At 34.7% G+C, this 27,355-nt stretch overlaps 1 protein-coding gene across 4 annotated transcripts in view; it reads left to right on the top strand.

Moving 5' to 3' along the window:
* USP15 (ubiquitin specific peptidase 15) overlaps positions 1 to 27,355 on the top strand; it is a 123,693-nt gene that overhangs the window by 40,513 nt on the left and 55,825 nt on the right. For 3 of the 4 annotated variants that reach the window (XM_043888365.1, XM_043888355.1, XM_043888386.1), the window contains exons 4-6: positions 9,062 to 9,188; positions 17,756 to 17,901; positions 22,885 to 22,946. In XM_043888365.1, the coding sequence (XP_043744300.1) occupies positions 9,062 to 9,188; positions 17,756 to 17,901; positions 22,885 to 22,946 (335 nt within the window). Of the gene's footprint in view, positions 1 to 8,311; positions 8,393 to 9,061; positions 9,189 to 17,755; positions 17,902 to 22,884; positions 22,947 to 27,355 lie in introns of those variants that run through there. The other variant, XM_043888373.1, reaches the window with a different exon arrangement.

Here is a 27,355-nt window from a genome sequence, read left to right as displayed (position 1 = left end):
TGAAAAAATATAGACAAAACCATACACAGTAAAATTGTTAAGAAAACAAAGATATTCCCGGTAATAGCCAGAAAAAAGATTTATTACCTTCAAAGTAAGGGTAAGACAGATGCTTTCTCAAGAGAAAGCCAAAATAAAATAATAATGTCATATCTTCAACACACTGAAAGAAAATAACTACTAACCTTGAATTCTATAACCTTGGAAATCATCCTTAAGAATAATAGTGAAAAAAGTTGTTTTCAGATAAATTGATAGGATTTGTTACCAGCATATTTGCACTGATGGAAATAAAAAATTGTCATCAGAATGAAAATTTAGTCTGTACGGAAGCTTGGAAACACAGGAAAAAATGTTGACTGGCAGAAGCAAATACTATAAATGAGTGTTAAGCTAGGCTCTTTAAAATAGTAGTAATTTCTTATGAGGGTCAGATGTGTATAAAATTATGTAGGTAACAATATTAGCAGATAGTTGCCCCAAGACAACCCCATTATCTCCACCTCTTCATAGCCACAGCATTGGATAGTCCCCATCCACGTCGTACCAGGGTCTGCAATGGTATTGTATTACACTGGTCTTTGTGGCCAGTGACATAGAGCAGAATCATAGTACAGTGTATCACTTGCAAGATTAGATTTTAGGTCAAAAGGTGTAAACTTAAAATTATAACATAAGTCATGGGAATATATTGTATAGCATGGTGACTATAGTTAAAAATACTATATTGCATATTTGAAAATGGCTAAGACTTCTAGAAGATCTTAAAAGTTTACATCGTAAGAAAAGAAACGTAACTATGTAAGGTGATGATTGTTAACTGTACTTACTGTGGTGATCATTGCACCATATATTACAAATATTGAATAGTTGTATTGTACACCTGGAACTAATATGTTATTGCTCCTAATTTTAAAAGTAAAAGATTAAATTATAAAAGACACCTTGGCTTTACGTCTTAGGTGCACACACCCTATTGCTCTCTCTCAGTTCTCAGTCTGAGAAATTTCCCTGCACCCTCAGGCAGCCTACGGATGGGCTCACAGGTGAAGGAACTGGGATCTCTGGGCGGTAGAGAAGAATGGAGGTCTGCTAACGGTGATGTGAGTGGGCTTGGAAGTGCATCCCCCAGTCTCATTTGAACTTGCAGTACTGAGGTCCCAGCCCACAGATTGACAGCAGCCTTGTGAGAAACCCCAAGCCAGACCCGCCCAGCTCAACTGCCCCAGATTCTTGACCCTCAGAAGCTATGTGCGATGCCGTTTGCTTTGCTAAGCTGATAAAAACTTGGGGAAATTTATTATGTAGTAGTAAATAACTAACATGGGCTTCCCAGGTGACACAGTGGTAGAGAATCTGCCTGCCAGTGCTGGAAGACACGAGACCCTGGGTTCGATCCCTGGGTCAGAAAGATTCCCTAGAGAAGGAAATGGTAACCCACTCCAGTAGTCTTGTCTGGAAAATTCCATGGACAAAGGAGCCTGGTGAGCTAAGTCCATGGGGTTGCAAAGAGTCAGACATGACTGAGCAAATAGGCATACACACACAGGTAGCTAATACTGATTTTGGTCCCTGAAAGTTGTGTGTTACGGTAACAGAAACTTGAGGTGTGGTGGTGGCTTTGGAAGTGGGAATTGGGTAAAAGCTGTGAGAATTTTAAGAGTATTAATGAAAGCCTAAAGTGCCCTGAATAAATTAGTAGTAGAGTTTTAGACTTTGAGGAGGCTGCCAGCGAGATCTTAAAGTGAGGAAAATCCTATTCGAACCCAGTGATTTTTGTCACAAGATGGAAGAAACTTTTAACAACATGTCACTGAAAGGTAAAAAATACATTTAATGAACTTAATAATCTGCCAAAACGTTGAAAGTACTGCTGCGTTTCTTCTTGTTCTGCTTCTAGTCAAGTGTGAGAAAAGAGAAGCTGAAGAAAGGACTGTTAAATAAAAAGGAGCCAAGACTTGCTAGTTTTGAAAATTAGCCTCTCCAGATGACAGACAATGCTGAAACAAAGAAATGCTTCCAAGCAAAAACCAAACTCAAGGCATTCTCTAGAGAGCATGGTCTAAAGTTGAAACCTAAGGTTGTGGCTGTAAAATTTCTTTATGAAAACCTCACAAAAGTCGAAGGTGGTGCCTCACAGTGCACTTCAGAAAAAAAGGCCCTTTAAAGAATTTCAGGGTGTACTTTACACTTCCTTTCAATATATGGCTTGTAGGGCTTCTAAGAAACTTCAGGGTGATGTCCCTGAGCCTTCTCGATGTAAACCCAGAGTAGAAAGGACTTACCTAGAGAACGTTTGTGGTTGTGACTTTTGCCTCCTGGGTCAAACTCCAGTGAAATCCAGTGAAGATCCACACTGTTTTCAAGAAGCACTGCCATTTTGGACTGCAGAGACAGCATAAAATTTTAGAAACCTTTGACCTCCCAGCCTTACACAAGCAGGAATCAGACTAAGAATTTACTCAACTGCAAATGTGTGCTAACTTTCATGAAAGAAGGTGACTCAGAAAACAGAACCAGGTGTTACAAACAGTCATTTTTTCAGGTCAAGGCAAAAGTGAGCCCTGATCAAGCAACTTTCAGTGTTTGCTCAGGTGGATTTCAGGATTTCTGTAGACTAATAACTTCTTTGTACCCCTTCATTTCCCCACTTTAACAGAAATATCTGTCTGAGATTATCTTCTGCCTGCCCCACCGTTTTATTTTGAGTGTAGTGGGGCAGTAAATTTATCTTCTCGTTCACAGGCCTGTAGATCTATAGGCCCATACTCAAGATGCTTAAGGAACTTATACCCAAGGATCTTCATCTGTACCTTCATCAGATATAGACGACAGGTTTCTGAACTCTGAGTTGATGCTATAATGGGATGAGACCAGTTGGAGGCTTTGCAGGGGTGGAGTGTATTTTGCATGTTGGTGACAGGGACAGTAACTTTATTGGTACCAAAGCGTGTACTGTGGGAGATAGCCTTGAAGATTGCACCCAGGTTATCACCACCTCTTGTTATTCATACTCTTATGTAATCTGCATCATCCCAGAGTTGGTCTCTGTGACTAGTAAAATACAGCAGAAGTGATAGTATTATGTGTTGTCAAGATTAGATTATAAAAGATACTGTGATACTTCTAACTTGGGAGTGCTCTCTGGCTCTCTCTTGGATCAGCGACTCTTGAGTGAAGCCATATGTCATGCATTCAGCCTATGGAAAGACTCAGGTGATGAGGAGCTGAAGTCTCTGCTGACAGCGGCAAAGGAACGGAGGTCTGCCAGTAACACGTGAATGCTCGGAAGCAGGTTTGAATGTGGTTAACCACTGCGACCTAACTGACGTGCACTCCACTTAGTGCCGGATACAAATATTTTTTAACACATGCTGGGCCATCAAGCAAATTCCAGTACTATATGCTAGAAATTATTCAGTGTGTTTTCTGTCTCTCAAGGAATTTAGAAGTCAGTAACAAAAAGATAACTAGATGATCTCTCAGCTACCTAGAAATGAAACAATATACTTCTAAGTAATTCTTTGGTCATAGAGGATTCACATGTAAAATTAGACATATTTTGAACTGATTGCTAACTATACAGCATAAAAGAATGACTAAAGTCTGTTGTCTGCAGACTGTTGCCTCAAGAAGAAAAGGAAATTAAGACTAATCAAGAACTAATATGAAGTAGACATAAAACAGAAAATAAAATGCATTAAATGACCAAAGTTGATTCATTGTAAAGAACATTGCAGTTTGACTAGTAAAATAAAAATGAGTCCTGGCAAGACTCTGATCAAGAATAAAAGGAAAATAGGCACAAATCATCTGTATTAGGAATGAAAAGGGGGATACCATAGCATAGTGCAACGACATTTTTAAAAGATTGATTTTGAACAGTTTTATGTAATTTGAAAATTTAGGTGAAGTGGACAGATATCTAGAAGAATGTCAGATGTCTAGAAAAAAATGCGCTAGTGTTGAGTGGGAAATAGAAAATCTCAATTGCCATGTCTGAATAAAGAAGCTAAATCATTAAATAAACATCTTTTCACAGAGAAGACTGTTAACTCCAGAAGACATCACCAGTGAATATTCTGCCAGATATTTAATAACACAGTATTAGCAAGCCAGGCCAGAAATGGGCAAAAAGGGAGTTAAAAATGGCCAGGCTGCAGGGATAGAATGGATACATGTATATGTGTAGCTGCGTCCCTTCACCGTTCACCTGAAACTGTCACAACATTGTTAATTGGCTGTGCTCCAATACAAAATAAAAAGTTTAAAAATAGATAGCCAGGCTAGATTTTTTTCAAACACAAGTTTTATTTTACTTTGAAAATCACTTGTTATAATTTTAGTACTATCTGAATAAAGTAGAAAAACCATCTCAGTAGATGCAGAACATGCATTTGATAAAACTCAGTATCAAGTTATGATTTTTTTTAAAAACTAGAAATAGAAAGCTATTGCAGACAATACTTACTGGTAAAGTGTTCAAAGCTGTCCCACTCAGATCAGGGACAAGACAAGGATAACTATATTAGAGGTCTTAGCCAGTTGGTAATGCGAGGAAAAGAACTAAAAGAATAAGGATTGAAGATGAAGAAGTAAAATTGTAATGTTTTAGAAGACATAATTGTATATGTTGAAAATTCCAAAAGCTGTACCAAATAAGCCTTTAAAATTAATAATTAAGATTCACAAGGGGGATGAATATAAGGTAAATCTATTAGTAGAAAAACCAGTTATATATAATCAACAAAGTTGAATTTTAAAATAATGTTTCTAAGAGATAAAAGTACTAAGAAATAAAACTTACAAAAACTGCTTTTGTACAATGAAAATTACCAAACACTACTGAGCAAAATTGAAGAAGACCTAATGAGTTAATGGTCAAAGGGTCACCAAACTTATTCTGTAAAAGACAATAACTCTTTTCAGCTTTATGGGCCAAAATGTTCACTTCGGCAACTACTCATCTCTGCTTTTTTGGGTGCAAAAACAGCCATTGGTGATAGTAAACAAATGGGAATAACTGTGTTCCAGTAAAGTGTTATTTACAAAAAAAAAAACAAAAGATGAGTCCGTTTTAGCCCGTGGATCATAGTCAGCCCGCCCCTGGTCTGTTGCTGTCTAGTTGCTTTGTTGACTCTTCTGCAACCCCATGGACTGTAGCCCTCCAGTCTCTGCTGTCCATGGGATTTCCCAGAAGAGTACTGGAGTGGGTTGCTATTTTCTTCTCCAGGGGATCTCCCCAACCCAAGGATTGAACCCTTGTCTCCTCTACTGGCAAATGAGTTCTTCACCACTGAGTCACCGGGGAAGCCCCACCTCTGCTCTAGGTGCTGGTTAATTAACGTCTGCTGGTGCTGCTTAGTCACTCAGTCGTGTCCGACTGTTTGTGACCTCATGGACTGTAGCCCACCAGCGCCCCCCTGTCCATGGCATTCTCCAGGCAAGAATACTGGAGTGGGTTGCCATTTCCTTCTCCAGGGGATCTTCCTGACCCAGGGATTGAACATGGGTCTCCTGCATTGCAGGCAGATTCTTTCCCATCTGAGCCGCCAAATCATAAAAACTAGAGGGGCAACTAGGTATTATCTGCATCCTGTTAGACTATAACTCACAGTCGATGAAGTAGTCTTACTAAAAATTGCAAGAATAGAAAGATAGATGGTGAATTTTTTTATTAAAAGACACTTGAGACTTCTCAATTGCAGTGTAGGGGCTTTATTTGGATTGATATTAAAAATCATTTTTATTTTAACTGGTTTTAATTTAATGGATATTTTATATTGAGGTATCCATTTTAATACTTTTAGGTGTGATATTGTTATGGCTGTGTTTGTGTTCTTGTTTTTAAAGTGTCCTGAAATGTTTGTGTTGAATATCACAAGTAAGATTTGTGTTATACATTAACACCTGTGATTCATATTTGTATTGTCCTTCTCTACTAGTCTGTCTGTCTTTTTACCACTAGGTGTTCTTACCCTGATTGCAAGGACTGGGTCTGATTCACTGTGTATTTCTAATACTGAGCATAGGTGCCTAGTAAATGCTGCTAAAATGAGTATAGCTCCTCAAAAATAGTAAATGTGTCCATTAGGCCCAGTGTTATCAAATTATTTTGAAGTAACAGATTTCTTTAAAAATTACTTCCTGTTTCCAAGAGGGAAGAAGTAGGCACTTGAAGTCAATTCTTTCATAAGCCGCTATAAAGAGTGGACTACATTAGGTTAATCAGGTATATTTCATGACTTTAGTCAGATTGCCCACTAGTATTCAAAGCAAAATGAATGAATGGAAATTATGTTTTAATTCAGCTTTAACTTGTATTTCCCTAACTAACTTAGTAAAGAAACTTGACCTTCATTGTGACCATGAATTAATAAAATCCAAGCATAGATTTCATCTTGTGCTTGCTTCTTATCTATAATGTAGAAAAATATTATAATTCACCTAGAAAAAAATACTTTAGCTGTCATCTCTAATTCTGAAACATAACTGTTACTTCTGATTATTCACCTTCCTGTCCTATTTCAGATGTATATTTTAATGGTTATAGTAACTATAACTTTGTATAAAAAGTAAATATAACTTTGTATCCTGTATTTTATAAGCCTGTTTCTTCCTGTTACAGTCTTAGTAGCCATCATTTTAAAGATTATTTTCAGTACAAACATTTTTAGTGAAGATAGGATGCTTTATATACACAAATATAAAGAAAGGAGTTACTAAAGGAACAAATAATGTACATATTATGACACTAATATATAAATATGCTAATTAATTTTCTCTGATGCAGTGCTATCATATTTAGTCTTTAATCATTCATGTGGTATGATTCTTTCAAATAAAAATTGTTGTGGAAAATCCCATGGACAGAGGAGCCTGGTGGGCTACAGTTCATGGGGTAGCAAAGAGTCAGACACGACCAAGCAACTAAATGACGTTCATCTGGCTGGATATAGTAGAACATACCATGACCCTGTACTTAACAAACAAAATTCTGTATGTGAAACAAAAATACATAAGGATTAGAATCTATGTATATTTCACATTTTCATTGTTTATTTTGCCTTTCATTACATGAAAATATCATTTACAGTTAAAAAAAATTTTTTGAGGACAAATTCATATCTTTCTTAAAAAACTGCTTTTTAATACACTACTTTAGGAAACAATAAAATATCTTCTAAATACAGTTATAGTATTCTGAGTAGTGCTAATTAGCACTGTAAGATGTTGGAGAAAAGAAAAAAATTAAAAAATTCTGAATCCTAATAAAGAGTGGTTTTTTAAGTACTCTTGATAATCTTAGTAAAAATTTTAGTTTATTGGAGTATAGTTGATTTACAGAGTTGTGTTAGTTTGGGGTGTATAGCAGTATGAGTCAGTTATACATGTGTATGTATTCATCCTTACTTAGATTCTTTCCTTGTGTAGATTATCACAGAACATTGAGTCGAGTTTCCTGTGCTATACCATAGATCCTTGTTGGTTGTCTGTGTCATATTTAGTAGTGAAATAGGGAATTAATGTTTTTTTATTGTTGACAGTGAGCTGCTGACAGTTAAATCACCAGATTCTTTCCAGGAAAATATCTATTAGTATTATGAAAACTAATTCTCAATTAAAAAAAAAAATGAAACTGCTTGCTTAGAGAATACATACCTCAATGTAAATCATAATGAACGGTTTTCTCTTCTTTTTTTAAATTTTATCCTGTTTACTTACCCCATTACCTGCTCTACTGTTAGAATTCCCTTCCCCCCCACCCCCACATAAAATGAAGCCTGTGAGTACCTCAGTTTGGCAACCTACTGATGATTAGTAACTAACTTAATTTAGGATTCTTACTCGAATATTGAGTCCCAGAGCAGAAATTTCTGATTGTTAAGAATATTTTATTCCTATCTTTATAGCTTCATTAATCTTATAAATGATGTAATATCCTTTGCTTCATTCTTAACTTCAAATATGACATAAAACAAATTTAATTAGTTCTGATTTAGACAGTAATATACTAGTTTATATAACGCGTTCATTACAGAATCACACACTATTACTTTAGAAATGTGAATGTAACAAGTATGATTAGGAGAATATATATGGTAAAGTATCATAAAAATTAGCATTGAATTGGACATTTTAAATACTAGCAAACTACCTTTGAACTTTTTGAGCTGAAACAACTTCCCTGCAAGTGAAAGACAAATTTTGAGTCCCTTACTGAATTGATGCTAAGCAAGTGAGTACAACAGTCATTTGGAGCCTCCCTTTTGCCATATTTGTCTAATGTATCACGTATCAGGCTGATTACTATTTTCAGAAACTGTGTTCATGACTGAAATCCTACAGTTAACCTTTAGAAGATCAAAAGGAAATATACTTAACTAAAAAGGTGACCCTAACATATACATTTTTTCTCTTTCTGCTTTATTGCTTGCATGTTTAGCAGCTTTTTTTTTCCTTTCATTTGTTGCCTGGAACTACTCAGTGTGCATTTAAAGGTCAAACAAAGTCATCTTAGGATGGAAAACTAACATATCAATTACAGGGCATAGCTGAATATTTTGGCAACAGTAATTTGGAGTTACCGTTTTAAAAGATTTATTTTAACGTACAGAGTGTTATAGCTGTTGCTAGCTGAAATTATATAAAACTTAAAGAGGTTTTTAAAGGTTTTTTTGCTTGAGATCAAGTGCTAAAAGATAAAAGTATGTCTGTATCTTTAATCAGAACCGTATTTACACTTTGCATGCACTTTCTCATCATAACTACTAAGTTTATTCATTAGTTATAGTATACCAAAGTATTTCCATAGAGTAGTAGAATGCCTTACTATACTGTCTGTTAATATTTGTATCATGATTGTTCATATTCTGTTAAATACTAATATTTCCAAAAATGTTCCTTTCTCTTTCAGCTATCCAGTATCTTTTATATTGATGAGTTTTAATAGTTATGGTTTTTTCACTGGCAATCTGCTTTTTCTAAAGTCTTTTTAGAGATATGTTTTTCAAAACAGTAAAACCAGCTACAGCTGACACTAGTTTGTTTTGTTTTTTAGGTAGTTGAACAGGGTATGTTTGTAAAGCACTGCAAAGTAGAAGTCTATCTCACAGAATTGAAGCTCTGTGAAAATGGAAACATGAACAACGTTGTAACACGAAGATTTAGCAAAGCTGACACAATAGGTAACGCAAGATCCTGTTTCTTTGTTAAACCATTGCCGTTCGAAATTTATTTAAAATTCTATTTGCTGTATGCTACTAAGATGAAAACCATTTTAAAGGTTTATCCTTAGATATTACAGATTTCCAAGCTTGATACAATATGATAATAGCTTAAAGTTGAATTGTTTATCATTTCTAGATGTACTTTACATTATTAGATGAGTTTAATATTTGTCCCATTTTACTTTTTTTTTTTTTTCCATTTTACTTTTAAAAAAATCAAATAATTATAGTTTCAATTTAGCCTTTGAAAATATATGTCATGTTTGTAACATGAATTATAAATTAACCTAGAACTTTAAATACTTGCTTAGGTAAAACTTTGTCAGGTAATGCAATTATTAATAATAATTTACCCTTTAGCATGAGAAATGACTTGTTTGTTTTATTCTCTCATTCTTGGGAACCCAAATACGATTAAATAGCTAGTAAGGCAGTGGGCTTAGCATTATTATGATTCACTGATTTTTTTTTTTAATATAATGAGTAGGTTACAGAATTATGGTATCAAATATGTGTGCCTAACTCCATCTATATATTTATATATCTACATATGTTTATATATCTACCATCTGAGCCACCAGGGAAGCTCATATATTTACATATCTACACAAATAGATGTATGTTAAAATACATGTAAATTTTTAAAATTCTGCTTAAAAGCTACATTTTAATTTTATACCAAGGATGTATTGAATAAGCAAAACAAAGCTCATAGATTCAAAGAACAGATTGGCTGCCAGATGAGTGGGGCTTGGGGGTGAGTGAAATGAGTAAAAGAGATGAAGAGGTATAAACTTCTGGTTATAAAATAAATCATGAGGATTTCATGTACAGCATGGTGACTGTAATCAGTAATATTATATTGCAAATTTGAAAGTTGCTAAGAAAGTAAATTTTTAAAGTTTTTGTCACAAGGGAAAAGAGTTTTTTAACTCTGTCTACTGATTGATGGATCACCAATTGATAAATTATTGGTGATCATTTAATGATATATATAAATTTTAAACCATTATGTCACACACCTAATACTAATGTAATACTGCATGTCAATTATACTTCAATTTTAAAAAGGAATATATTGAATAAAATGCTTTTTAAATACATGGTTATGCATTTACTAACAATTGCAGTACTATTTAATGACACAACTGAAAATAAAAATTATAAATAGTAGTTATTTTCAAATAAAGTTCTTGGAAAAGAAAATTAATGGTAATAACATTGATCTTGTTGGAAAATGTAAATGGACACTGGAGAAGGACATAACACTTAATGTAGAACTCAGCAAGAAAGCAAGATTAGCAAATTTATGCTATATAGCTTTCCTTGTTGAAGTTAGTCATTAGATACACTTTATTTTAAATAAAATATTTCTGAATTTCATAAGTACATTTGACTTTCACCACTTAGCCATTTCACTGCAAGAAAATACTTTTAACCCATAATTTTCATGAAGTAGTACCATTCTTCAGTACCTAATGCTTGGTTAATCCTAATGTTTCTGCCATATATTATGTATGAATTTTTTATTCTCCCTCTCTTTATTTAGCTACAACATTTAAAAGTTGAGATGCAATTTCAGTAAACTCATACAGTCATCTTTCTAAAAGAATGCTTAAAATGTTAGAAAATCCATGTAAATGTCTTTTTTATTACATTATGGTGGATAAAGTACTTAACTTTTGCACTTCTCGATTTTTGGAACATTCAGGAAAGTAAAATATTTCTACATCCTGAAAACTGAAAGTTTTAAATATAATTTATGAAATTACATTAATCATGATACCAAAATGTGCACAGTAAGAATCTGTGTCCAACAAAGATTATCTATTAAAATTAATTCAGAGACTTAATTTCTGAAATTTTCAGCCAATTAGAATATAAATAAACTACCTCTTAAATGCATGATGTAAATAATGTTTTCTAGTTATTTTAAAGTTTCTTTTGTTTTTCTTTTCTTTGTTCCTTACCTCATTTCTGTAGGAAAATTACATGTAAATTATATGAGGCAATAAAAAGTCTTGATTTTAGAACATCAGTTTACTGAAAAAATGTTTTAAAACTCATTATATGAAGATCTAAGTTTTAATTTCTGGACTCAAAACAAGTGTTTCAGAGTCTTTACATTAGGTACTAGGTAAGGCAGCCCACCCCAGTACTCTTGCCTGGAGAATCCTGTGGACAGAGAAACCTAGCGGCTACAGTCCATGGGGCCACAAGAGTCAGGCGCAACTTAGCGACTACACCACCACCACCAAGAATTATCACGGAGATAATTTGTAAAGAATCTCTGCTTCAAACAGTTTATGATTTAATAGATTTTAATTTGCATAGTTTAAATTCACTAATACTTTAAAATGCTACATATTTTGGATATATGCCTTAAAATTGTATGTGAGTAAATTTTTTTGTTTAGCTGACACTTCTTACTGTATTGGATTGATTTTTTTTTTCCATTTATTTTTATTAGTTGGAGGCTAATTACTTTATAATATTATAGTGGTTTTTGTCATACATTGACATGAATCAGCCATGGATTTACATGTATTCCCCATCCTGATCCCCCCTCCCACCTCCCTCTCTACCCAGGCCCAAGCACTTGTCTCATGCATCCAACCTGGGCTGGTGATCTGTTTCACCCTAGATAATATACAGGATTTATTTTTTTTTTTAACTATGTTATCTGTACTTTTGTGATCATTAAACATTGGGGGGTAAAGGGAATGGAAAATATCAGAATGCAAAATATCTACATATATGTGTAAACTGGGTCACAGTTCCTTACCATAGGTCCTACTTTTAAAAATTTGAAGATCTGTTCTCCATAGTGGCTGTACTAGTTTGCATTCCCACCAACAGTGTAAGAGGGTTCCCTTTTCTCCACACCCTCTCCAGCATTTATTGCTTATAGACTTTTGGATAGCAGCCATCCTGACTGGCGAGTAATGGTACCTCATTGTGGTTTTGATTTGCATTTCTCTGATAATGAGTGATGTTGAGCATCTTTTCATGTGTTTGTTAGCCATCTGTATGTCTTCTTTGGAGAAATGTCTGTTTAGTTCTTTGGCCCATTTTTTGATTGGGTCATTTATTTTTCTGGAATTGAGCTGCAGGAGTTGCTTGTATATTTTTGAGATTAATCCTTTGTTGCTTTGTCTGAGGGCTGTCTTTTCACCTTGTGTATAGTTTCCTTTGTTGTGCAAAAGCTTTTAAGTTTCATTAGGTCCCATTTGTTTATTTTTGCTTTTATTTCCAATATTCTGGGAGGTGGGTCATAGAAGTTCCTGCTGTGCTTTATGTCGGAGAGTGTTTTGCCTATGTTCTCCTCTAGGAGTTTTATAGTTTCTGGTCTTACATTTAGATCTTGAATCCATTTTGAGTTTATTTTTGTGTATGGTGTTAGAAAGTGTTCTGGTTTCATTCTTTTACAAGTGGTTGACCAGTTTTCCCAGCACCACTTGTTAAAGAGGTTGTCTTTTTTCCATTGTATATCCTTGCCTCCTTTGTCGAAGATAAGGTGTCCATAGGTTCGTGGATTTATCTCTGGGCTTTCTATTCTGTTCCATTGATCTATATTTCTGTCTTTGTTATCTGTATTAGAACATGTTTGCTTTCTAAGTGAAAAGTTTTGCAAAAATTAAAATTAATCAAGTAAGGAATTTTAGACTTCATGGTTATAGTAGTTAGCAATTACTGAGTACTTACTATGTTTTAGACACTTTATAGGAAATTTCTTATTTAAACCTCAACATTACTGTACCCTCATCTTAAAGGTGATGACACCTAGGCTTAGAAAAATTTGGTAGTCTACTAAGATTCACCCTGGTACCAGGTGATAGAGCCAGTATTTTGACTCCTTAACTAGACCTTTTATATCAGAGTCTCACCTCTTAATTTGCTGCTTTACACAATCTGTACAAGTGTTAATTGGATTGATTTTGTTTTTCTAGAGCAAGTGAGTTTTGAAACAATAAAGAATTTGATAAGAGAGGAAATATGAGATGTATATTTTTTTCCCTGAATGTTTTTTCTCAATCTTGTCTAAAAAGGATCAAAATAGCTATGTGTATGAAATGTAGTATCAGCTCAGTTCAGTCACTTAGTCGTGTCTGACTCTTTGCAACCCCATGGACTGCAGCATACCAGGCTTCCCTGTCCATCACCAACTCCTGGAGGTTCCTCAAACCCATGGCCATTGAGTCGGTGATGCCATCCAACTATCTCATCCTCTGTCGTCCTCTTCTCCTGCCTCATTTTTCCCAGCATCAGGGTCTTTCCCAGTGAGTCAGTTCTTCACATCAGGTGGCCAAAGTATTGGAGCTTCATCTTCAGCATCAGTCCTTCCAGTGACTTTTCAGGACGGATTTACTTTAGAGTTGACTACAGTATACAAATTATACAAACAGAATTTAAAAATATAAGCACCTGTTTTTGGTTTTTACCAAATTAATAAAATGTTCCATTTCAGCTAATAATGCCTGCATTGATTTATAATAAAAATGATGACAGCCATAGGTAGGATCTAAATAATTTACCATATTCAGGACTAAAATACTCTGCCTTTTAATATTTTTCTCCCTAAATTGATACATTTAGATAATGAAGATGTTTCAGTAAGAAAGATAAAATATATTTTTATTTATTCTCAGTATCACTGAAAATAACTTTTATTATAAAACTTGAAAAATGATTTGTTTTAAAATTTATTTTTATAAAATTTATTAATAGAATTGCTTAACTTATTTAAAAAAGAAATGTTTGTCACAGTAATTTTATTTGTTTTTTATGTTAATACTTTATCTCTTTATCCTTTTCATTAACTGCCTAATATTGTCAGATTAATATGTATAGAAATATGAACATCTTCTCAATACCTTGACATTCTCACCCTGGTGATCTTGATCTGCACTCAGACTCAATCACCAGTTCCATAAATATACCCTAGGCTGACATTATCTACAACTGCACTTGCCATATTTCATTTTAAGCAAACTGCTTTCTGACTACCACTTCTCCTATTCTCTCTCAAACTCACTAGATCAGACCTGTCACTCCCTTGATTCTGCTTCTGTGATGGTCTCTAATTACTTCTACATTTATAAATCCAGTGATTGAAGTCTTCATTGTCTTAGTTCAGTTCAGTTGCTCAGTCGTGTCTGACTCTCTGTGACCCCATGGACTGCAGCACACCAGGCTTTCCTGTCCTTCACCAACTCCAGGAGCTTGCTCAAACTCATGTCCATTGAGTCGGTGATGTCATCCAACCATCTCTTCCTGATGTCCCGTTCTCCTCCTGCCTTCAGTCTTTCCCAGCATCAGGGTCTTTTCCAGTGAGTCAGTTCTTCGCATCAGGTGGCCAAAGTATTGGAGTTTCAGCTTCAGCATCAGTCCTTCCAATGAACACCCAGGACTGATTTCCTTTAGGATGGACTGATTGGATCTCCTTGCAGTCCACGGGACTCTCAAGAGTCTTCTCCAACACCACAGTTCAAAAGCATCAATTCTTTGGTGCTCAGCTCTCTTTAGAGTCCAACTCTCACATCCATACATGACTACTGGGAAAACCACAGCTTTGACTAGACCGACCTTTGTTGGCAAAGTAATGTCTCTGCTTTTTAATATGCCATCTAGGTTGGTCATAACTTTTCTTCCAGGGAGCAAGCATCTTTTGATTTCATGGCTGCAGTCACCATCTACAGTGATTTTGGAGCCCAAAAAAAATAAAAGTCTTTCACTGTTTCCATTGTTTCCCCATCTGTTTTCCATGAAGTGATGAGACCGGATGCCGTGATTTCCATTTTCTGAATGTTGAGTTTTAAGCCAACTTTTTCACTCTCCTCTTTCACTTTCATCAAGAGGCTCTTTAGTTCTTCACTTTCTGCCATAAGGATGGTATCATCTGCATATCTGAGGTTATTGATATTTCTCCCAGCAATCTTGATTCCAGCTTGTGCTTTATCCAGTCCAGCATTTTGCATGATGTACTCTGCATATCTTAGCTTGCCAGCAAAAATTTACATACTTACTTACTTTTCCATCTAGAAGTATTTTCTCTTCACATGGCTGTCAGTGCACAAGTTCTCACTGGCTACAGCTTCTCAAAGTCATTTGTAAGATGCTCTTCGTATTTCTGACCTCAAAACATCAGTGTGATATGCTTAGTCCTTGGATCTTCTTTCTTTTCCTTAATGTTTTACCCTGACTTTTAATTCTTTCTATATATTGATATCTTATATCTCCTACACAAATTCTCCCTTAATTCCAGTTTTAGCCATTCCATATCTTCATCTGTATCTGGTGAAAATCTAAGGATAACACATCTGAAACTAACCTTTCCTCCCCCCTAAAACCTGCTACTCTGTTATTTTTCCCTGTCTGAGTAATCATCACTTGCACTCTTCTGATTGCTTAAGCTAAAACCCTTGGTATCATTCTGATTCCCTTGCATTTCTCACCTGCATAATCTAGCTTCTAAGTATTCCTTAGAATCTGTTCTCAGTCTGATGGCTTAATGTTGCTTCCGCTGTTACCACCTTGTTTGGATTTCTGCAGTAGCCTAGTCTCCCATCCTTGACATTCTTTAGTTTGTTTTTTTACTAGCAGCCAAAGTGAGCACTTAAAATGTCACTTCTCTACTCACAACCCCTCAGTGACTTCTCTTCTTAATCAGATAAAGTAGAATGCTTTCATAACTACCTAAATTCTGTATGATCCTACCATTAGTACCTTGGCAGTCTTATTTTCACCTTGCTCATTCCACTTGAGGCTTCCCTAGTGGTTCAGTGGTAAAGAATCTGCCTACCAATGCAGGAGATCTGTGTTCGTTCCCTGGGTGGGGAAGATTCCCTGGAGAAGGAAGTGGCAGTCCACTCCAGTATTCTTTCCTGGGAAATCCCATAGACAGTGGAGCCTGGTGGGCTACAGTCCATGGAGTCACAAAGAGTCAGACACAACTTAGCAACTGAACAACAACAAAATTCCACTTCAGCTACATTGGTGCACCTTAGTGTTCTAAAACATGCCAAATACATCCCCATCTCAGGGCCTTTGCGTTACCCTTCTCAAAATCAAAGCGGACATTTCCATATTACTTGTATATATTATGCATATAAATGTGTATGTATTAATAGGAAAAATGCCTAGAAGAAAAAATATCAAAATGGTAACAGTGGTTATCTCTAGGTGGACATTTTATTTGTATTTTATGTATTTTTGCAATGAGCAAGATTTATTTCTTCAATCAGGAAATAAGTATTCATTTTTATAGAAAGACTGAAATGACCTCCCTTCCTTGACTTCTGCCAGTAGCCTCCTTCCTAGGTGATTTTCTGTTTTTTGTACTGCTTACATGGGTGTATCCACTTGGAAGTTCATCATTATATACTGACAATTTGTGCATTTTTCTGTATGCATTTACACTTCAATTAAAAAATCAGTACTGCCAAAATAGAAAGCAGTATTAACAGTATACTTATAGTTATTTAATGTAATTTTAAAAATCTTCTGTCTAGTTTGCTCTAAGTTTTGAAGTACACTGTAATGTATACTATGTAATTAATGCCTTAATTAAGCTGTCTTTCACTGTAGGACTGTTAGAGAGCATTAGAAGCTAAGTAGAACATAAACAGTGCTATTAACTAAGTTTGATTATGTAGGATAGGTGTGGGTTTTATTTTTTAAGTGAACATGTATTGTTAGACTTAGTATTTTACGGATTATGTTTTGTCCAAAATTAATCAAGTATTCTAAAAGTTAGGAGTATTTTATATTTCTTCATATGTTATAAAATATTTTAAGTGTAATTTTCTTGAATCTAAGTTAGGTGAGTTATTGACAATGTTTAAAAATACTTTAAAGATTCGTCTAAATATGGTACCAAAACTTAATAACTCTCAAACAGGTAGAGACTCCTGTATCTTACTTTACAGCAGATAAACACTTCTCCCACCCAGGTAATTGGTTCAGAAATAAGGAGGATGCGTGGTTTCCCTTGGGACCCAGAGGTTTTGACCGACCTCCCGAGACGGCGCTTTTGTGGTGTCTCCATACTCTGTTTACTTTCAGTTAGCTGTTTAAACTGTGAATTATGTTCAGCTTAATGTAAATTATTCTTAAATCGGTTTTGTTGTAACAACATTCCATCCTGTGGCCTCTCTGAATCATACTTTAATTTCTAACACCAACGTATCATCAGAAAATACACTAATTTTATACTGTGTAAGAAGTTAAAGTGCATCCTATATAATGTAAACTATATTTTAGTATTATGTGATTGAACTCTTACCTTTGAGATATTAATTTCCCCAAGTAATTATCTGTCAGAGTTACAATTATCATTTTGTTCCTAAAAAGTATACCCAGTCTCAAAAACTTGATTGTTTTATATATTTCCTACATATTTGTTTATCTTCTCTTGTTGTTGTTATCAATATTTTAAATTTAGGATTTTTATGCTAGTGAGCACTTATCTCTGTGTGTACATTATTAAATATTTATTATATTTACATATCTTTCCTCAAATTTAGATACAATTGAAAAGGAAATAAGAAAAATCTTCAATATTCCAGATGAAAAGGAGACCAGATTGTGGAACAAATACATGAGTAATACATTTGAACCACTGAATAAACCAGACAGCACCATTCAGGATGCTGGTTTATACCAAGGACAGGTATTGTTTAGCAATACTGTTTATTTTATGCATACTGTACATGTAGCTTTTGAGACTCATAAATTGTATGGCTATCCTGACAATCTACAATGGGTTCTACTATCTCTGATTTCCTCTTTCTAACTCATCTGATCTCTGTCCCTGTTTGTCACTAATTATACACTAACTATAACCTCTTCTCTCCTTGAGCTTGAGAATAACCTACTTTTTAAAAATAAATTCTTTTCCATTGACAAATAACTAACAAGGAATCAGCATACTTTTTGTAAAGGATGAAGTAATAAATATTTTTGTTTCAGTGGTCTATATGATCTCTGTCAGGACCACAACTTTGCCCTTGTAGTAGCAAGAAAGTAATGGTAAACAGTAGTAGAAAATGTATATAGCTGTGTTCCAACAGTCTTTATTCTCAAAAGCAGTCAGTGAGCTAAGTGAATTGTAGTTTGCCAACCCCTGTTAGAAGGGGTCAGCCCCCAGTTTGGTCTTTCCTTATGATATAATCCAAACAAATGAGAGACTTTCTTTATGATGTAATCCAAACAAATGAATGTGTTGAGAAATGAAGATTTCTAGACACAATCAGCAAGTCTTACTGATTCTTCCTTCCTTCCAACTCTCTCTTTAATTAATCTCTCTTCCATTCCCAGCCCTTACCTTTCTGTAATGTTTTAACAAATTCCTCTGCTTCCAGTCTTTTCATGTCCACTCTCAATCTTCCATATTTCTGCCAGAATAGCCTTTCTAAAATGTAGACCTTATTATTTCCTTTCCACTAATCTTTCCTGGCTCCTTAAAATTGTAGAAAAAGTCCCAGCACCTTAACATAGCATGCAAGTCACGGTTTATCCTTTTACCTTATTCTTCTAGCATCTTTTGATTAATCTTGCCTTTTGATTTGCATTCCTAACAAAACCTAACTGAACTACTTATAGTCCTTAAGCCTACTGTGGTGTTCCATTCTCTTGTTCTTTGACATATGTTGTTTCATCTGCCCATTGTACCCTTCTCCCCAATCCCTGTATTCATCCAAAACAAAATTCTTTTTAAACATCCAAATATTGAAATGAAGCTTCCCATCCTATCATGTAATCTAACCAGATCAGATTATCCATCCTTCCAATTCCAATGTCAGGTCATTTCTTCAGCCTTTCATGATCTGTTTATCTCAGTATCTAACTGAGGCATAGGATTTTTTTTTTACTTTGGAGAAAAAATTTATCCCTTAACTTCCATAATGATTTACATATATGTCTTGTATCATTCATTGTATACTTTGCTGTGCTTAGTTGATTGTCATGTCTGACTCTTAATGACCCCATGGACTGTAGCCTGCCAGGCTCCTCTGTCCATGGGGATTCTCCAGGCAAGAATACTGGAGTGGGTTGCCATGCCCTCCTCCAGGGGATCTTCCTGACCCGGGATGGAACCCAGGTTTCTCGCATTGCAGGCGGATTCTTTACTGTCTGAGCCCCCAGGGAAGCTTGTATCATTCATTGTCTACCTGAGTTATTTATATATTAAGCTCCCTGGCTAAACTATGAAGTCCTTGTTTTGGTTGGATTTTGTGTCCTAAATACGACCTATATTTTAGTACCTAACACAGAGCCTGCTGCTCCAATATATGGAAGCTTTTGCTTTGTTCTGTGTTAATTTAAAATTGATATTGATATGTGATGGAAATTGTTCCTACTATAATCAAATATTGTCCTGAGCTGTAAAACAGTGATTTTCACACTTATTTTAGCCATTATATTCTTAAGTAAAATCTTACAAAATATGTATTCCAATTAAAAGGAGTTATCCAGTTGAAGCTGATTGAGACATTTGGAACTACTAGGTGACGCTCCCTTCCTTAGCCATCCAACTCCTCTTTCTCTCTTCCAGTAGAAAGAGGTTATCATCCATCAGGCCATGAGGTAGCTCCAGGGAGTACAGTTTAAAATATGTAGGATTATTTCTTTAAATCTTTTCAGTAATTGATTCTGTGTAATGGCTATAATTCTCCTTGTCATGTATATTAGACTGAGGCTTAGAGAATTTAAGTAATTTGATGATAGGAATGCATTTATCAGAATGAAGATGACCAAATTATTTTAATAAGAAGACTAAATATCTTATTAAACATTCTTATAGAATATCTTTAGAGACATTTGATCTTTTGAAATAGAAATGGTTCAGAGAAAATGCATGAAATTTTCTAGATTTTGTACCAGTTATTTTCTGAATGGTGATGAATGAACTGAACACTATCTTAGACTTAAAAGAATTTTTTTTTCTTACTGAAATAGAAAGTATCCTCATTAAAAGTGAAACAAAGATACATTATTGAAGAGTTTGCCTCTCAAAATAGATGGTCTTTACCTCTCTTTCTAGTATGTGTATGTTCAGTTTAATTAAATCTTAAAATCTTTTAAAAAATATTTTCATTTTGAGTTAAGGTTTTAACCATGAACGATGAAAATTTTATTCAGAAAATGATACATTTGAGTAAAGAAATGAGTTTTAGCATTTCTGATGGCATTCAACATTAAATGTAAAGACAAAAGGAATTTAAAATACAAATACTGCTTGGGATTAAAGGTTACAATTAAGCTTTAAATATTCTTTTGATTCTTTAGCTTTAGGATCTTCCTTTAAAAAACAAACCATAAGCAAAGATATTAAATGTATACCTTTGACATTTTCTATAGCTAAACTCTTTTGCTTTATAGCTGATTTAAGTGTTGCTAGAGACAAAGTTTATGTGTATGTGTTTTTTAATAAAGTACAATTTTTGCTTACATGTCTATACAGTTAAAAGTTGTAGCACAGGAAATCCTTTCTTCAGAAGTTAAAAATTACTCAGCAAACTCAGTTTTATAAACATGTGAAACTATGTAAATACATGACTATATCATCTTAGAGCAGAAATTGAGCATAATGGTTAATTGCCAGTGGTAGGTAGGGAGAGGAATATGATCAGGGAGGTGTCAGGATGGCAGATATACAGTGCACTATTCTTAATATATTACCTATATTTCATGTGTGTTTTGGGAGTTTGTTTTTTGTTTTCTGGTCAAGCTGTATGGCTTGCAGGATCTTAGTTCCCCACCCAGGGATCGAATATGTGCTCCCTGCACCAAGGGCATGGAGTCTTAAGCCCTGGACCATCAGGGAAGTTCCTCACATGTGATTTTTGTTTGTAGGAAATAATTAAGTTTTTTACAGATAACTTTTTTAAAGGTAACTTTGGCTTCCCCGATAGCTCAGTGGGTAAAGAATCTGCTTGCAATGCAGGAAACACAGGAAATGCGAGTTCGATCTCTGGGTTGGGAAGATCCCCTGGAGGAGGAAATGGCAACCCACTCCAGTATTCTTGCCTGGAAAATCCCATGGACAGAGGAGCCTAGTGGGATACAGTCCATTGGACGCAAAGGGTTGGACACAACTGAGCAACTAACACACCACACACAAAAATAACATTAGTGTTTTAATTAGCATATTTTATCAACAACATGGTTCCATGAATTTTTTAAATCAATATTTCATTTGTATGTGTGTTCTGAATCATGCTCACATTTTTACATGGTTAAGATCCAAATGCCAACTTAGAAATTGCCTGAAACATACAGTCCACAAAAATATATTACTAAGTATACATACGTCTGCTTCTTATGACCAATTCATGTTGTTATACTGCAGAAACCAGCACAACATTGGTAAAGCAGTTATCCCCCAAATAAAATTTTTTAAAAAAATTATTTTATCAATAAAGAAGTATATTACTAAGAATACATAAAACAGGTAACAAAATTGCAACTTTTAAAGAGTTAGTAAAAATGAATATGTAGTGTAGAATATATGCAAATTTTTAATGCCTTGAATTTGCTTCCAGACATGTTTTCTATATTATAGTTTTCCTGTGGAAATTTCGATACTAACTTGTAGAGATCACATTTCTTTTGTTAATTATTTTGGTTTTTCTTCTTTGCACAGACTCACCCCTACTAAAAACTAGAAGAGAGCCTTCTTTTTTAGATTGGAAGATAATGAAAAAAGATTCTGGGATTTTACTTTAAAATATAGTTCACCTCAGCCTGTACCTTTCATTTGTTAGAGGTGATTTGTGTCTACCCTAACTGTGCTGCAATAGAGAACTGCAGTCTGATTCTCATACATGGTTCTATCATTTACATCTTAAAAGATTTTCTAATTTATACAATGATAATGTAAATAAGCATAAATTTCTTTTCTTTTTTTTTAAATTTATTTATTTTAGTTGGAGGCTAATTACTTAACAGTATTGTAGTGGTTCTTGCCATACACTGACATGACTCAGCCACAGGTATACGTGTGTCCCCCATCCTGAACCCCCTCCCACCTCCCTCCCCACCCCATCCCTCAGGGTCATCCCAGCGCACCAGCCCTGAGCACCCTGTCTCGTGCTTCGGACCTGGACTGGCGATCTGTTTCACATATGATAATATACATGTTTCAATGCTGTTCTCTCAGATCAAAGCCCCAGACAAATCATATATAACCTGTAATTTGGAACTGTCTTTGTCTCTGTTACTCAGTATTTGCATAACAATAGTTGGCTGAGATCATACATCAGTATGTTTAACAACTGTAACCATTTATTGAGCATCTGTTTTTTGCACAGTACTTTTACAAGCAACAAATAGAAAACATACTCCCCAAATTCAAAGAACTTCTAACTACTTGGTTTAAACTTTTTTAATGCTTTAAGTCATAGAACCAGTGATTTTCCTTGTAGTTTGTTACCTTCTTTCTTTCTGTCATTGCCTACATCTTATATTCAAGGTCTCTTTATCTCCCTTGACCCGCTTTGAAATCAAAATGCAAATACCTCTTCACCTTGTCTACCGTGTCCTATAAGTCATTGCAGAGTTACTTTAGTTATTTAACATATATAGCTAATCTTCTTAAGCTATTTTTACTTCAGCATTAAGGAAAAACACTCTATTATTGTCTTATTTGCAGGTGTTAGTGATAGAACAGAAAAATGAAGATGGAACATGGCCAAGGGGTCCGTCTACTCCTAAGTAAGTGCTCTCACCTTTTGTGGCTTAATACATGATTTTGAAGCTTTGATTTCAGATAATACAGAATAATAGAAGAACCTAATTATATATCGCAAATATATTTAACTTTTTAATACTTTAGTATTTTATTCTCAGTATAGGAGTTGTCTAAATTTGCAATTAAATTAATACGCTGTAATTTAAAAGCTTTCCAATACTAATTTCTTTTAAAACAAAGTATAAATGTTCTAAATGTAATGGTGCACTAATACAATCAAATCACTGTTTAAACATTTTGTTTAATATTTTTCATGCTTTTTGTGATTTTTAAAAAGTGTGTGTTAAAAGAATATTCTTTATCAAAATGAATCTGATATGAAAGTAATACTTTTTATTTATTTAAATAAATTAGTATAAAAGCACAATTAGAGTCAGAGGAGTTTAAGTATTTTGATGGTAAATGAGCAATGAAAAAATTAGAAATCTTCTATTTTTTTTTAATTATGGTAAGAAAACATAACTTGATATCTGTCTGCCCTCTTAACAAAGTTTTAAGTGTGTGCACTTGCAGTATTGTTAACTGTAGGTACATTGTTCTACAGAAGATCTCTAGAATTTATTCATCGTGTAGCAATCTTTATTCCTGTTGAACAGTAATTCCTCATTTCTCCCTTCTTCAGCCCCTGGGAATCACCATTCTACTCTCTGTTTCCATGAGTTTGACTAGTTTGCATAGCCTCATATAAGTGAAATCACACAGTATTGTCTTTCTGTGAATTGTCTTACTTTACCAGACACACTATCCTCAGTCATATGGGCTTATCGTTTCTTGAAAAAATCTGGTCTTTGATAGCTTTCATGAAGTGAAATAGTTATCTCTATATTGTATAGCCTGCTTATATTATCCTTTGCAAAATTTCAATTCCTCTGATTTTTGCATTATTAACAAAGCCATTGGGCTGGATGTATGTAGGAACAAGATCATTTTTTGCAGGGCTTAATAGTAACACGGGCTTCCCTGGTGGCTCAGTGGTAAAGCATCTGCCTGCCAGTGCAGGACGCATGGGTTTGATTCCTGGGTTGGGAAGATCCCCTAGAGAAGAAAATGGCAACCCACTCTAATATTCTTCCTGGATAATCCCGTGGACAGAGAAGGCCTGGTGAGGCTACAGACCATGGTGCTACAAAGAATCAGAGACGACGCAGCAACTAACTCACCACCAAGCATACTGTCCCTTAGGTTCATCCATGTTATCAAATATGGCATGATTTCGTTCCTTTTTCAAGGCTGAATGAAAGTCCCTTGTATATTTTCTTTATCCATTTATCCATCAACAAACATTCAGGTTGTTTTCATCATCTGGGCTATTTTAAATTATACTGCAGTGAACTTGGGAGTGCAGATGCCTCTTCAAGATGCTGATTTCATTTCCTTTGTATGTGTACCCAGAAGTGAGATTTCTGGGTCATGTGATAGTTCTAGTTCTAATTTTTTGAGGAACCTGCTTACTGTTTTCGTAGTACCTATACCATTTTACACTGCAGCAGTTCACAAGGGTTCCAGTTTCCCCACATCCTTGCTGGCTCTCGTTTTCTTTTGTTCTTTTGGTAATAAACATTCGAACAGGTGTGAGGTGGTATCTCTTTGTGGTCTGATTTGCATTTCCCAATGATTTCTGATATTGAGCATCTTTTAAACATTCTTACTACCTGTTTGTATGCCTTCTCTGCAGAAGTGTCTGTTCAAACAAGCCCTAGGCCCATTTGTTAATCTGGTTATTTGAGGGTTTTGCTATTGTAATAAGTTTCTTATATATTGATATTTTGGATATTAACCTCTTATCAGATATGTTGTTTAAAGATTTAAAAACAAGACCTGAATCTATAAAGCATGACGTCGGTCTCGGCAGTGATATATTGAATATGACAGCAAAAGCACTAGCGACAAAAGCAGTAATAGACCAAAGGGGCTATTACATCAAACTGGAAGGTTCCCACACAGCAACAGCAACAATCAGCAGAGCGAAAAGGTAGCACGCTCATGGCAGAAGTACTTCTACGGGTTTTAGGGTTTTCAGATCCACATTTCATGATCAAAAACACTTAGGGCTAGTTGTATTTCAATATTTCGACTTTGTAGACATTTGAGAAGTAATGTGTGTCACGTGCTACTTAGTTATTTTACTATTTCTGTAACATCCAGGGAGACTCTCATAGTTAAGCACATTAGTATTCATCAAGTATTCACACTAAGTAGGATAAATAAGGAGTATAAATAGCTCTTATCAGTTCAGGTTAGATTGCCTTTAAGTGAATCATGGAGAATTTTTTAAGTTTTCAAAGCTTTTGGAATTTCAGATTTTCTGATGAAAGATTGTGAACTTGTGTTTTGAAATCCTTAAAATAACGATTCTTAAATTTATAATAATTTAGTCATTGTTAACCTAGCTAATAAAAGAGAACAGCCTGCCACTTAATTTCCTTCAGAACTAAAATATACCTTTAGTGAGTTATTCTCTGTCCTTTTTATCTTCTGTGAAGTTTATTTAAATTTTTTGTGGGAATATGCCCAAGTATATTAATTACATTTTATTTTTACTCCACTTAGTTGGATGTAATACAAGAGTAGAAATTATTTTAGGAAGATACTAAAAATCACATGGTAGAATCATGTAGATTTCTTGATGCATTTAGTTTTTAGAAGTTAGGAATATTTGTGAATATTCACATTTAGTGTTTAGATCAGAGCTACTATTTTTTTTCCCTAGCTTATCTTTAGATAGTTGTATACTTGTTACAGCTTTAAATAACTTTTGAAGTTACAGAATTACTTGTGGGTTAATATAAAAGTCCCATGAATTTCAAAGATTGAGAGACCTTTTCAACTTAAAATTACTGGTACTCACCTAAGTAAAACTATATATTAATATTTTCTTTTATTATCTTCATTCCTATCTGCTAGCACAGTACCGGTTTTATTTAAACAGCTATAGTTACTTGCTTCTGTAAGAGAAAACATTGTTTATTATATAATGCTTTACCCACTATTCACATACAGTAAATATTGGTAAGTGAAGGTACTATTCCTGAGATACACACAGAAGTAGAGTTGAGTCCCATTCTTCACTGAATCAGCCAGTTTTATAGGAAACCCAAATATTAAAACATGAAAAGTTTAAGTATTTGTTCACTATAAAATGTGAGAAATACATTATAGCAGTATGTCATAAATTGCCAAATAATAGTTTATTATTACTTAATATTATTGTATTAAAAATACAAATAAATTTTTTAATTAGCACCTAGTATATGAAAGACTCTCAAAAAAACAGGAATAAAAGGGAACTGTCCTAACTTGATAAAGCCTGTAAGTCTAAAATCCGTATCAAACATGTAATTGAGAATTTTTGAACCCAAACTAAATAAGATTAGAAATTTTAAAAAGAAATAAAATACACTGTTTGCACATAATAATATTGTCTTCATAAAATCCAGAAACAGGAGACTAGAACTAAGAGAATTCAACAATACTGTATAATATAAAATTAATTTATAAAAATTAGCAGGTGCTTTCCATACCCATAGTTCAATACTCTTTAGCTCAGCTGGTAAAGAATCCACCTGCAATGCACAAGACCCCGGTTCGATTCCTGGGTTGGAAATTTCCCCTGGAGAAGGCATAGGCTGCCCACTCCAGCATTCTTGGGCTTCTGTGGTGGCTCCGACGGTGAAGAACCCACCTGCAGTGCTGGAGACCTGGGTTCAGTCCATGGATTGGGAAGATCCCCTGGAGGAGGGCGTGGCAACCGACTCCAGTGTTCTTGCCTGCCTCGAAGAAGCCCCATCGACAGAGAAGCCTGGCCGGCTACAGTCCCTGGGGTCGTAAAGAGTCGAGACGTGACTGAGCAACTATCACAACATATAATAAGTATTTTTATCTTTATAGGCCATAGCGTCTCTGACTCAACTATAACTGCTGATATAGCTTGAAAGTAGCAGTAGACATTGTGTAAACATATGGAGGTGGTGTGTTGCAGTAAAACTGTTTAAAAAAAAAATGTGTATTTGGCTTGTGAGCCATAGATTGCTGACCATGATATATAACATTAGTAACCCACTTTAAAAAGATAATTTGGATAGTATCTGTGACTTAGGGATCACAGAACATAGTGTGAAAATTAACGTGTTTGATTACATTAAGTATTTCTGTTAAAGGAACCATATACAAAGTTAAAAGTCAAATGTTGGTTTTAGAAAATCTAAAACCTACAAGGGAATAATACTGCAGTGTGTAAAGAACTGCTGTGAATTAATGGAAACAAAGCAAATAACCTTTTATAAAGTAAAAGATAAAAAAATGTAAAGAAGGGGATGCCCAAGCACTGACAGGTAGTGAGGTGGTATACAAGCTCTCTTGTAAAATTAAAACA

Source organism: Cervus elaphus, chromosome 3 (genome assembly GCF_910594005.1).
Source record: "Cervus elaphus chromosome 3, mCerEla1.1, whole genome shotgun sequence".
Taxonomy (NCBI): domain Eukaryota; kingdom Metazoa; phylum Chordata; class Mammalia; order Artiodactyla; family Cervidae; genus Cervus; species Cervus elaphus.
The sequence above is the reverse complement of the archived record's forward strand: the minus strand, read 5'-3'. Positions and strand labels throughout refer to the sequence as shown.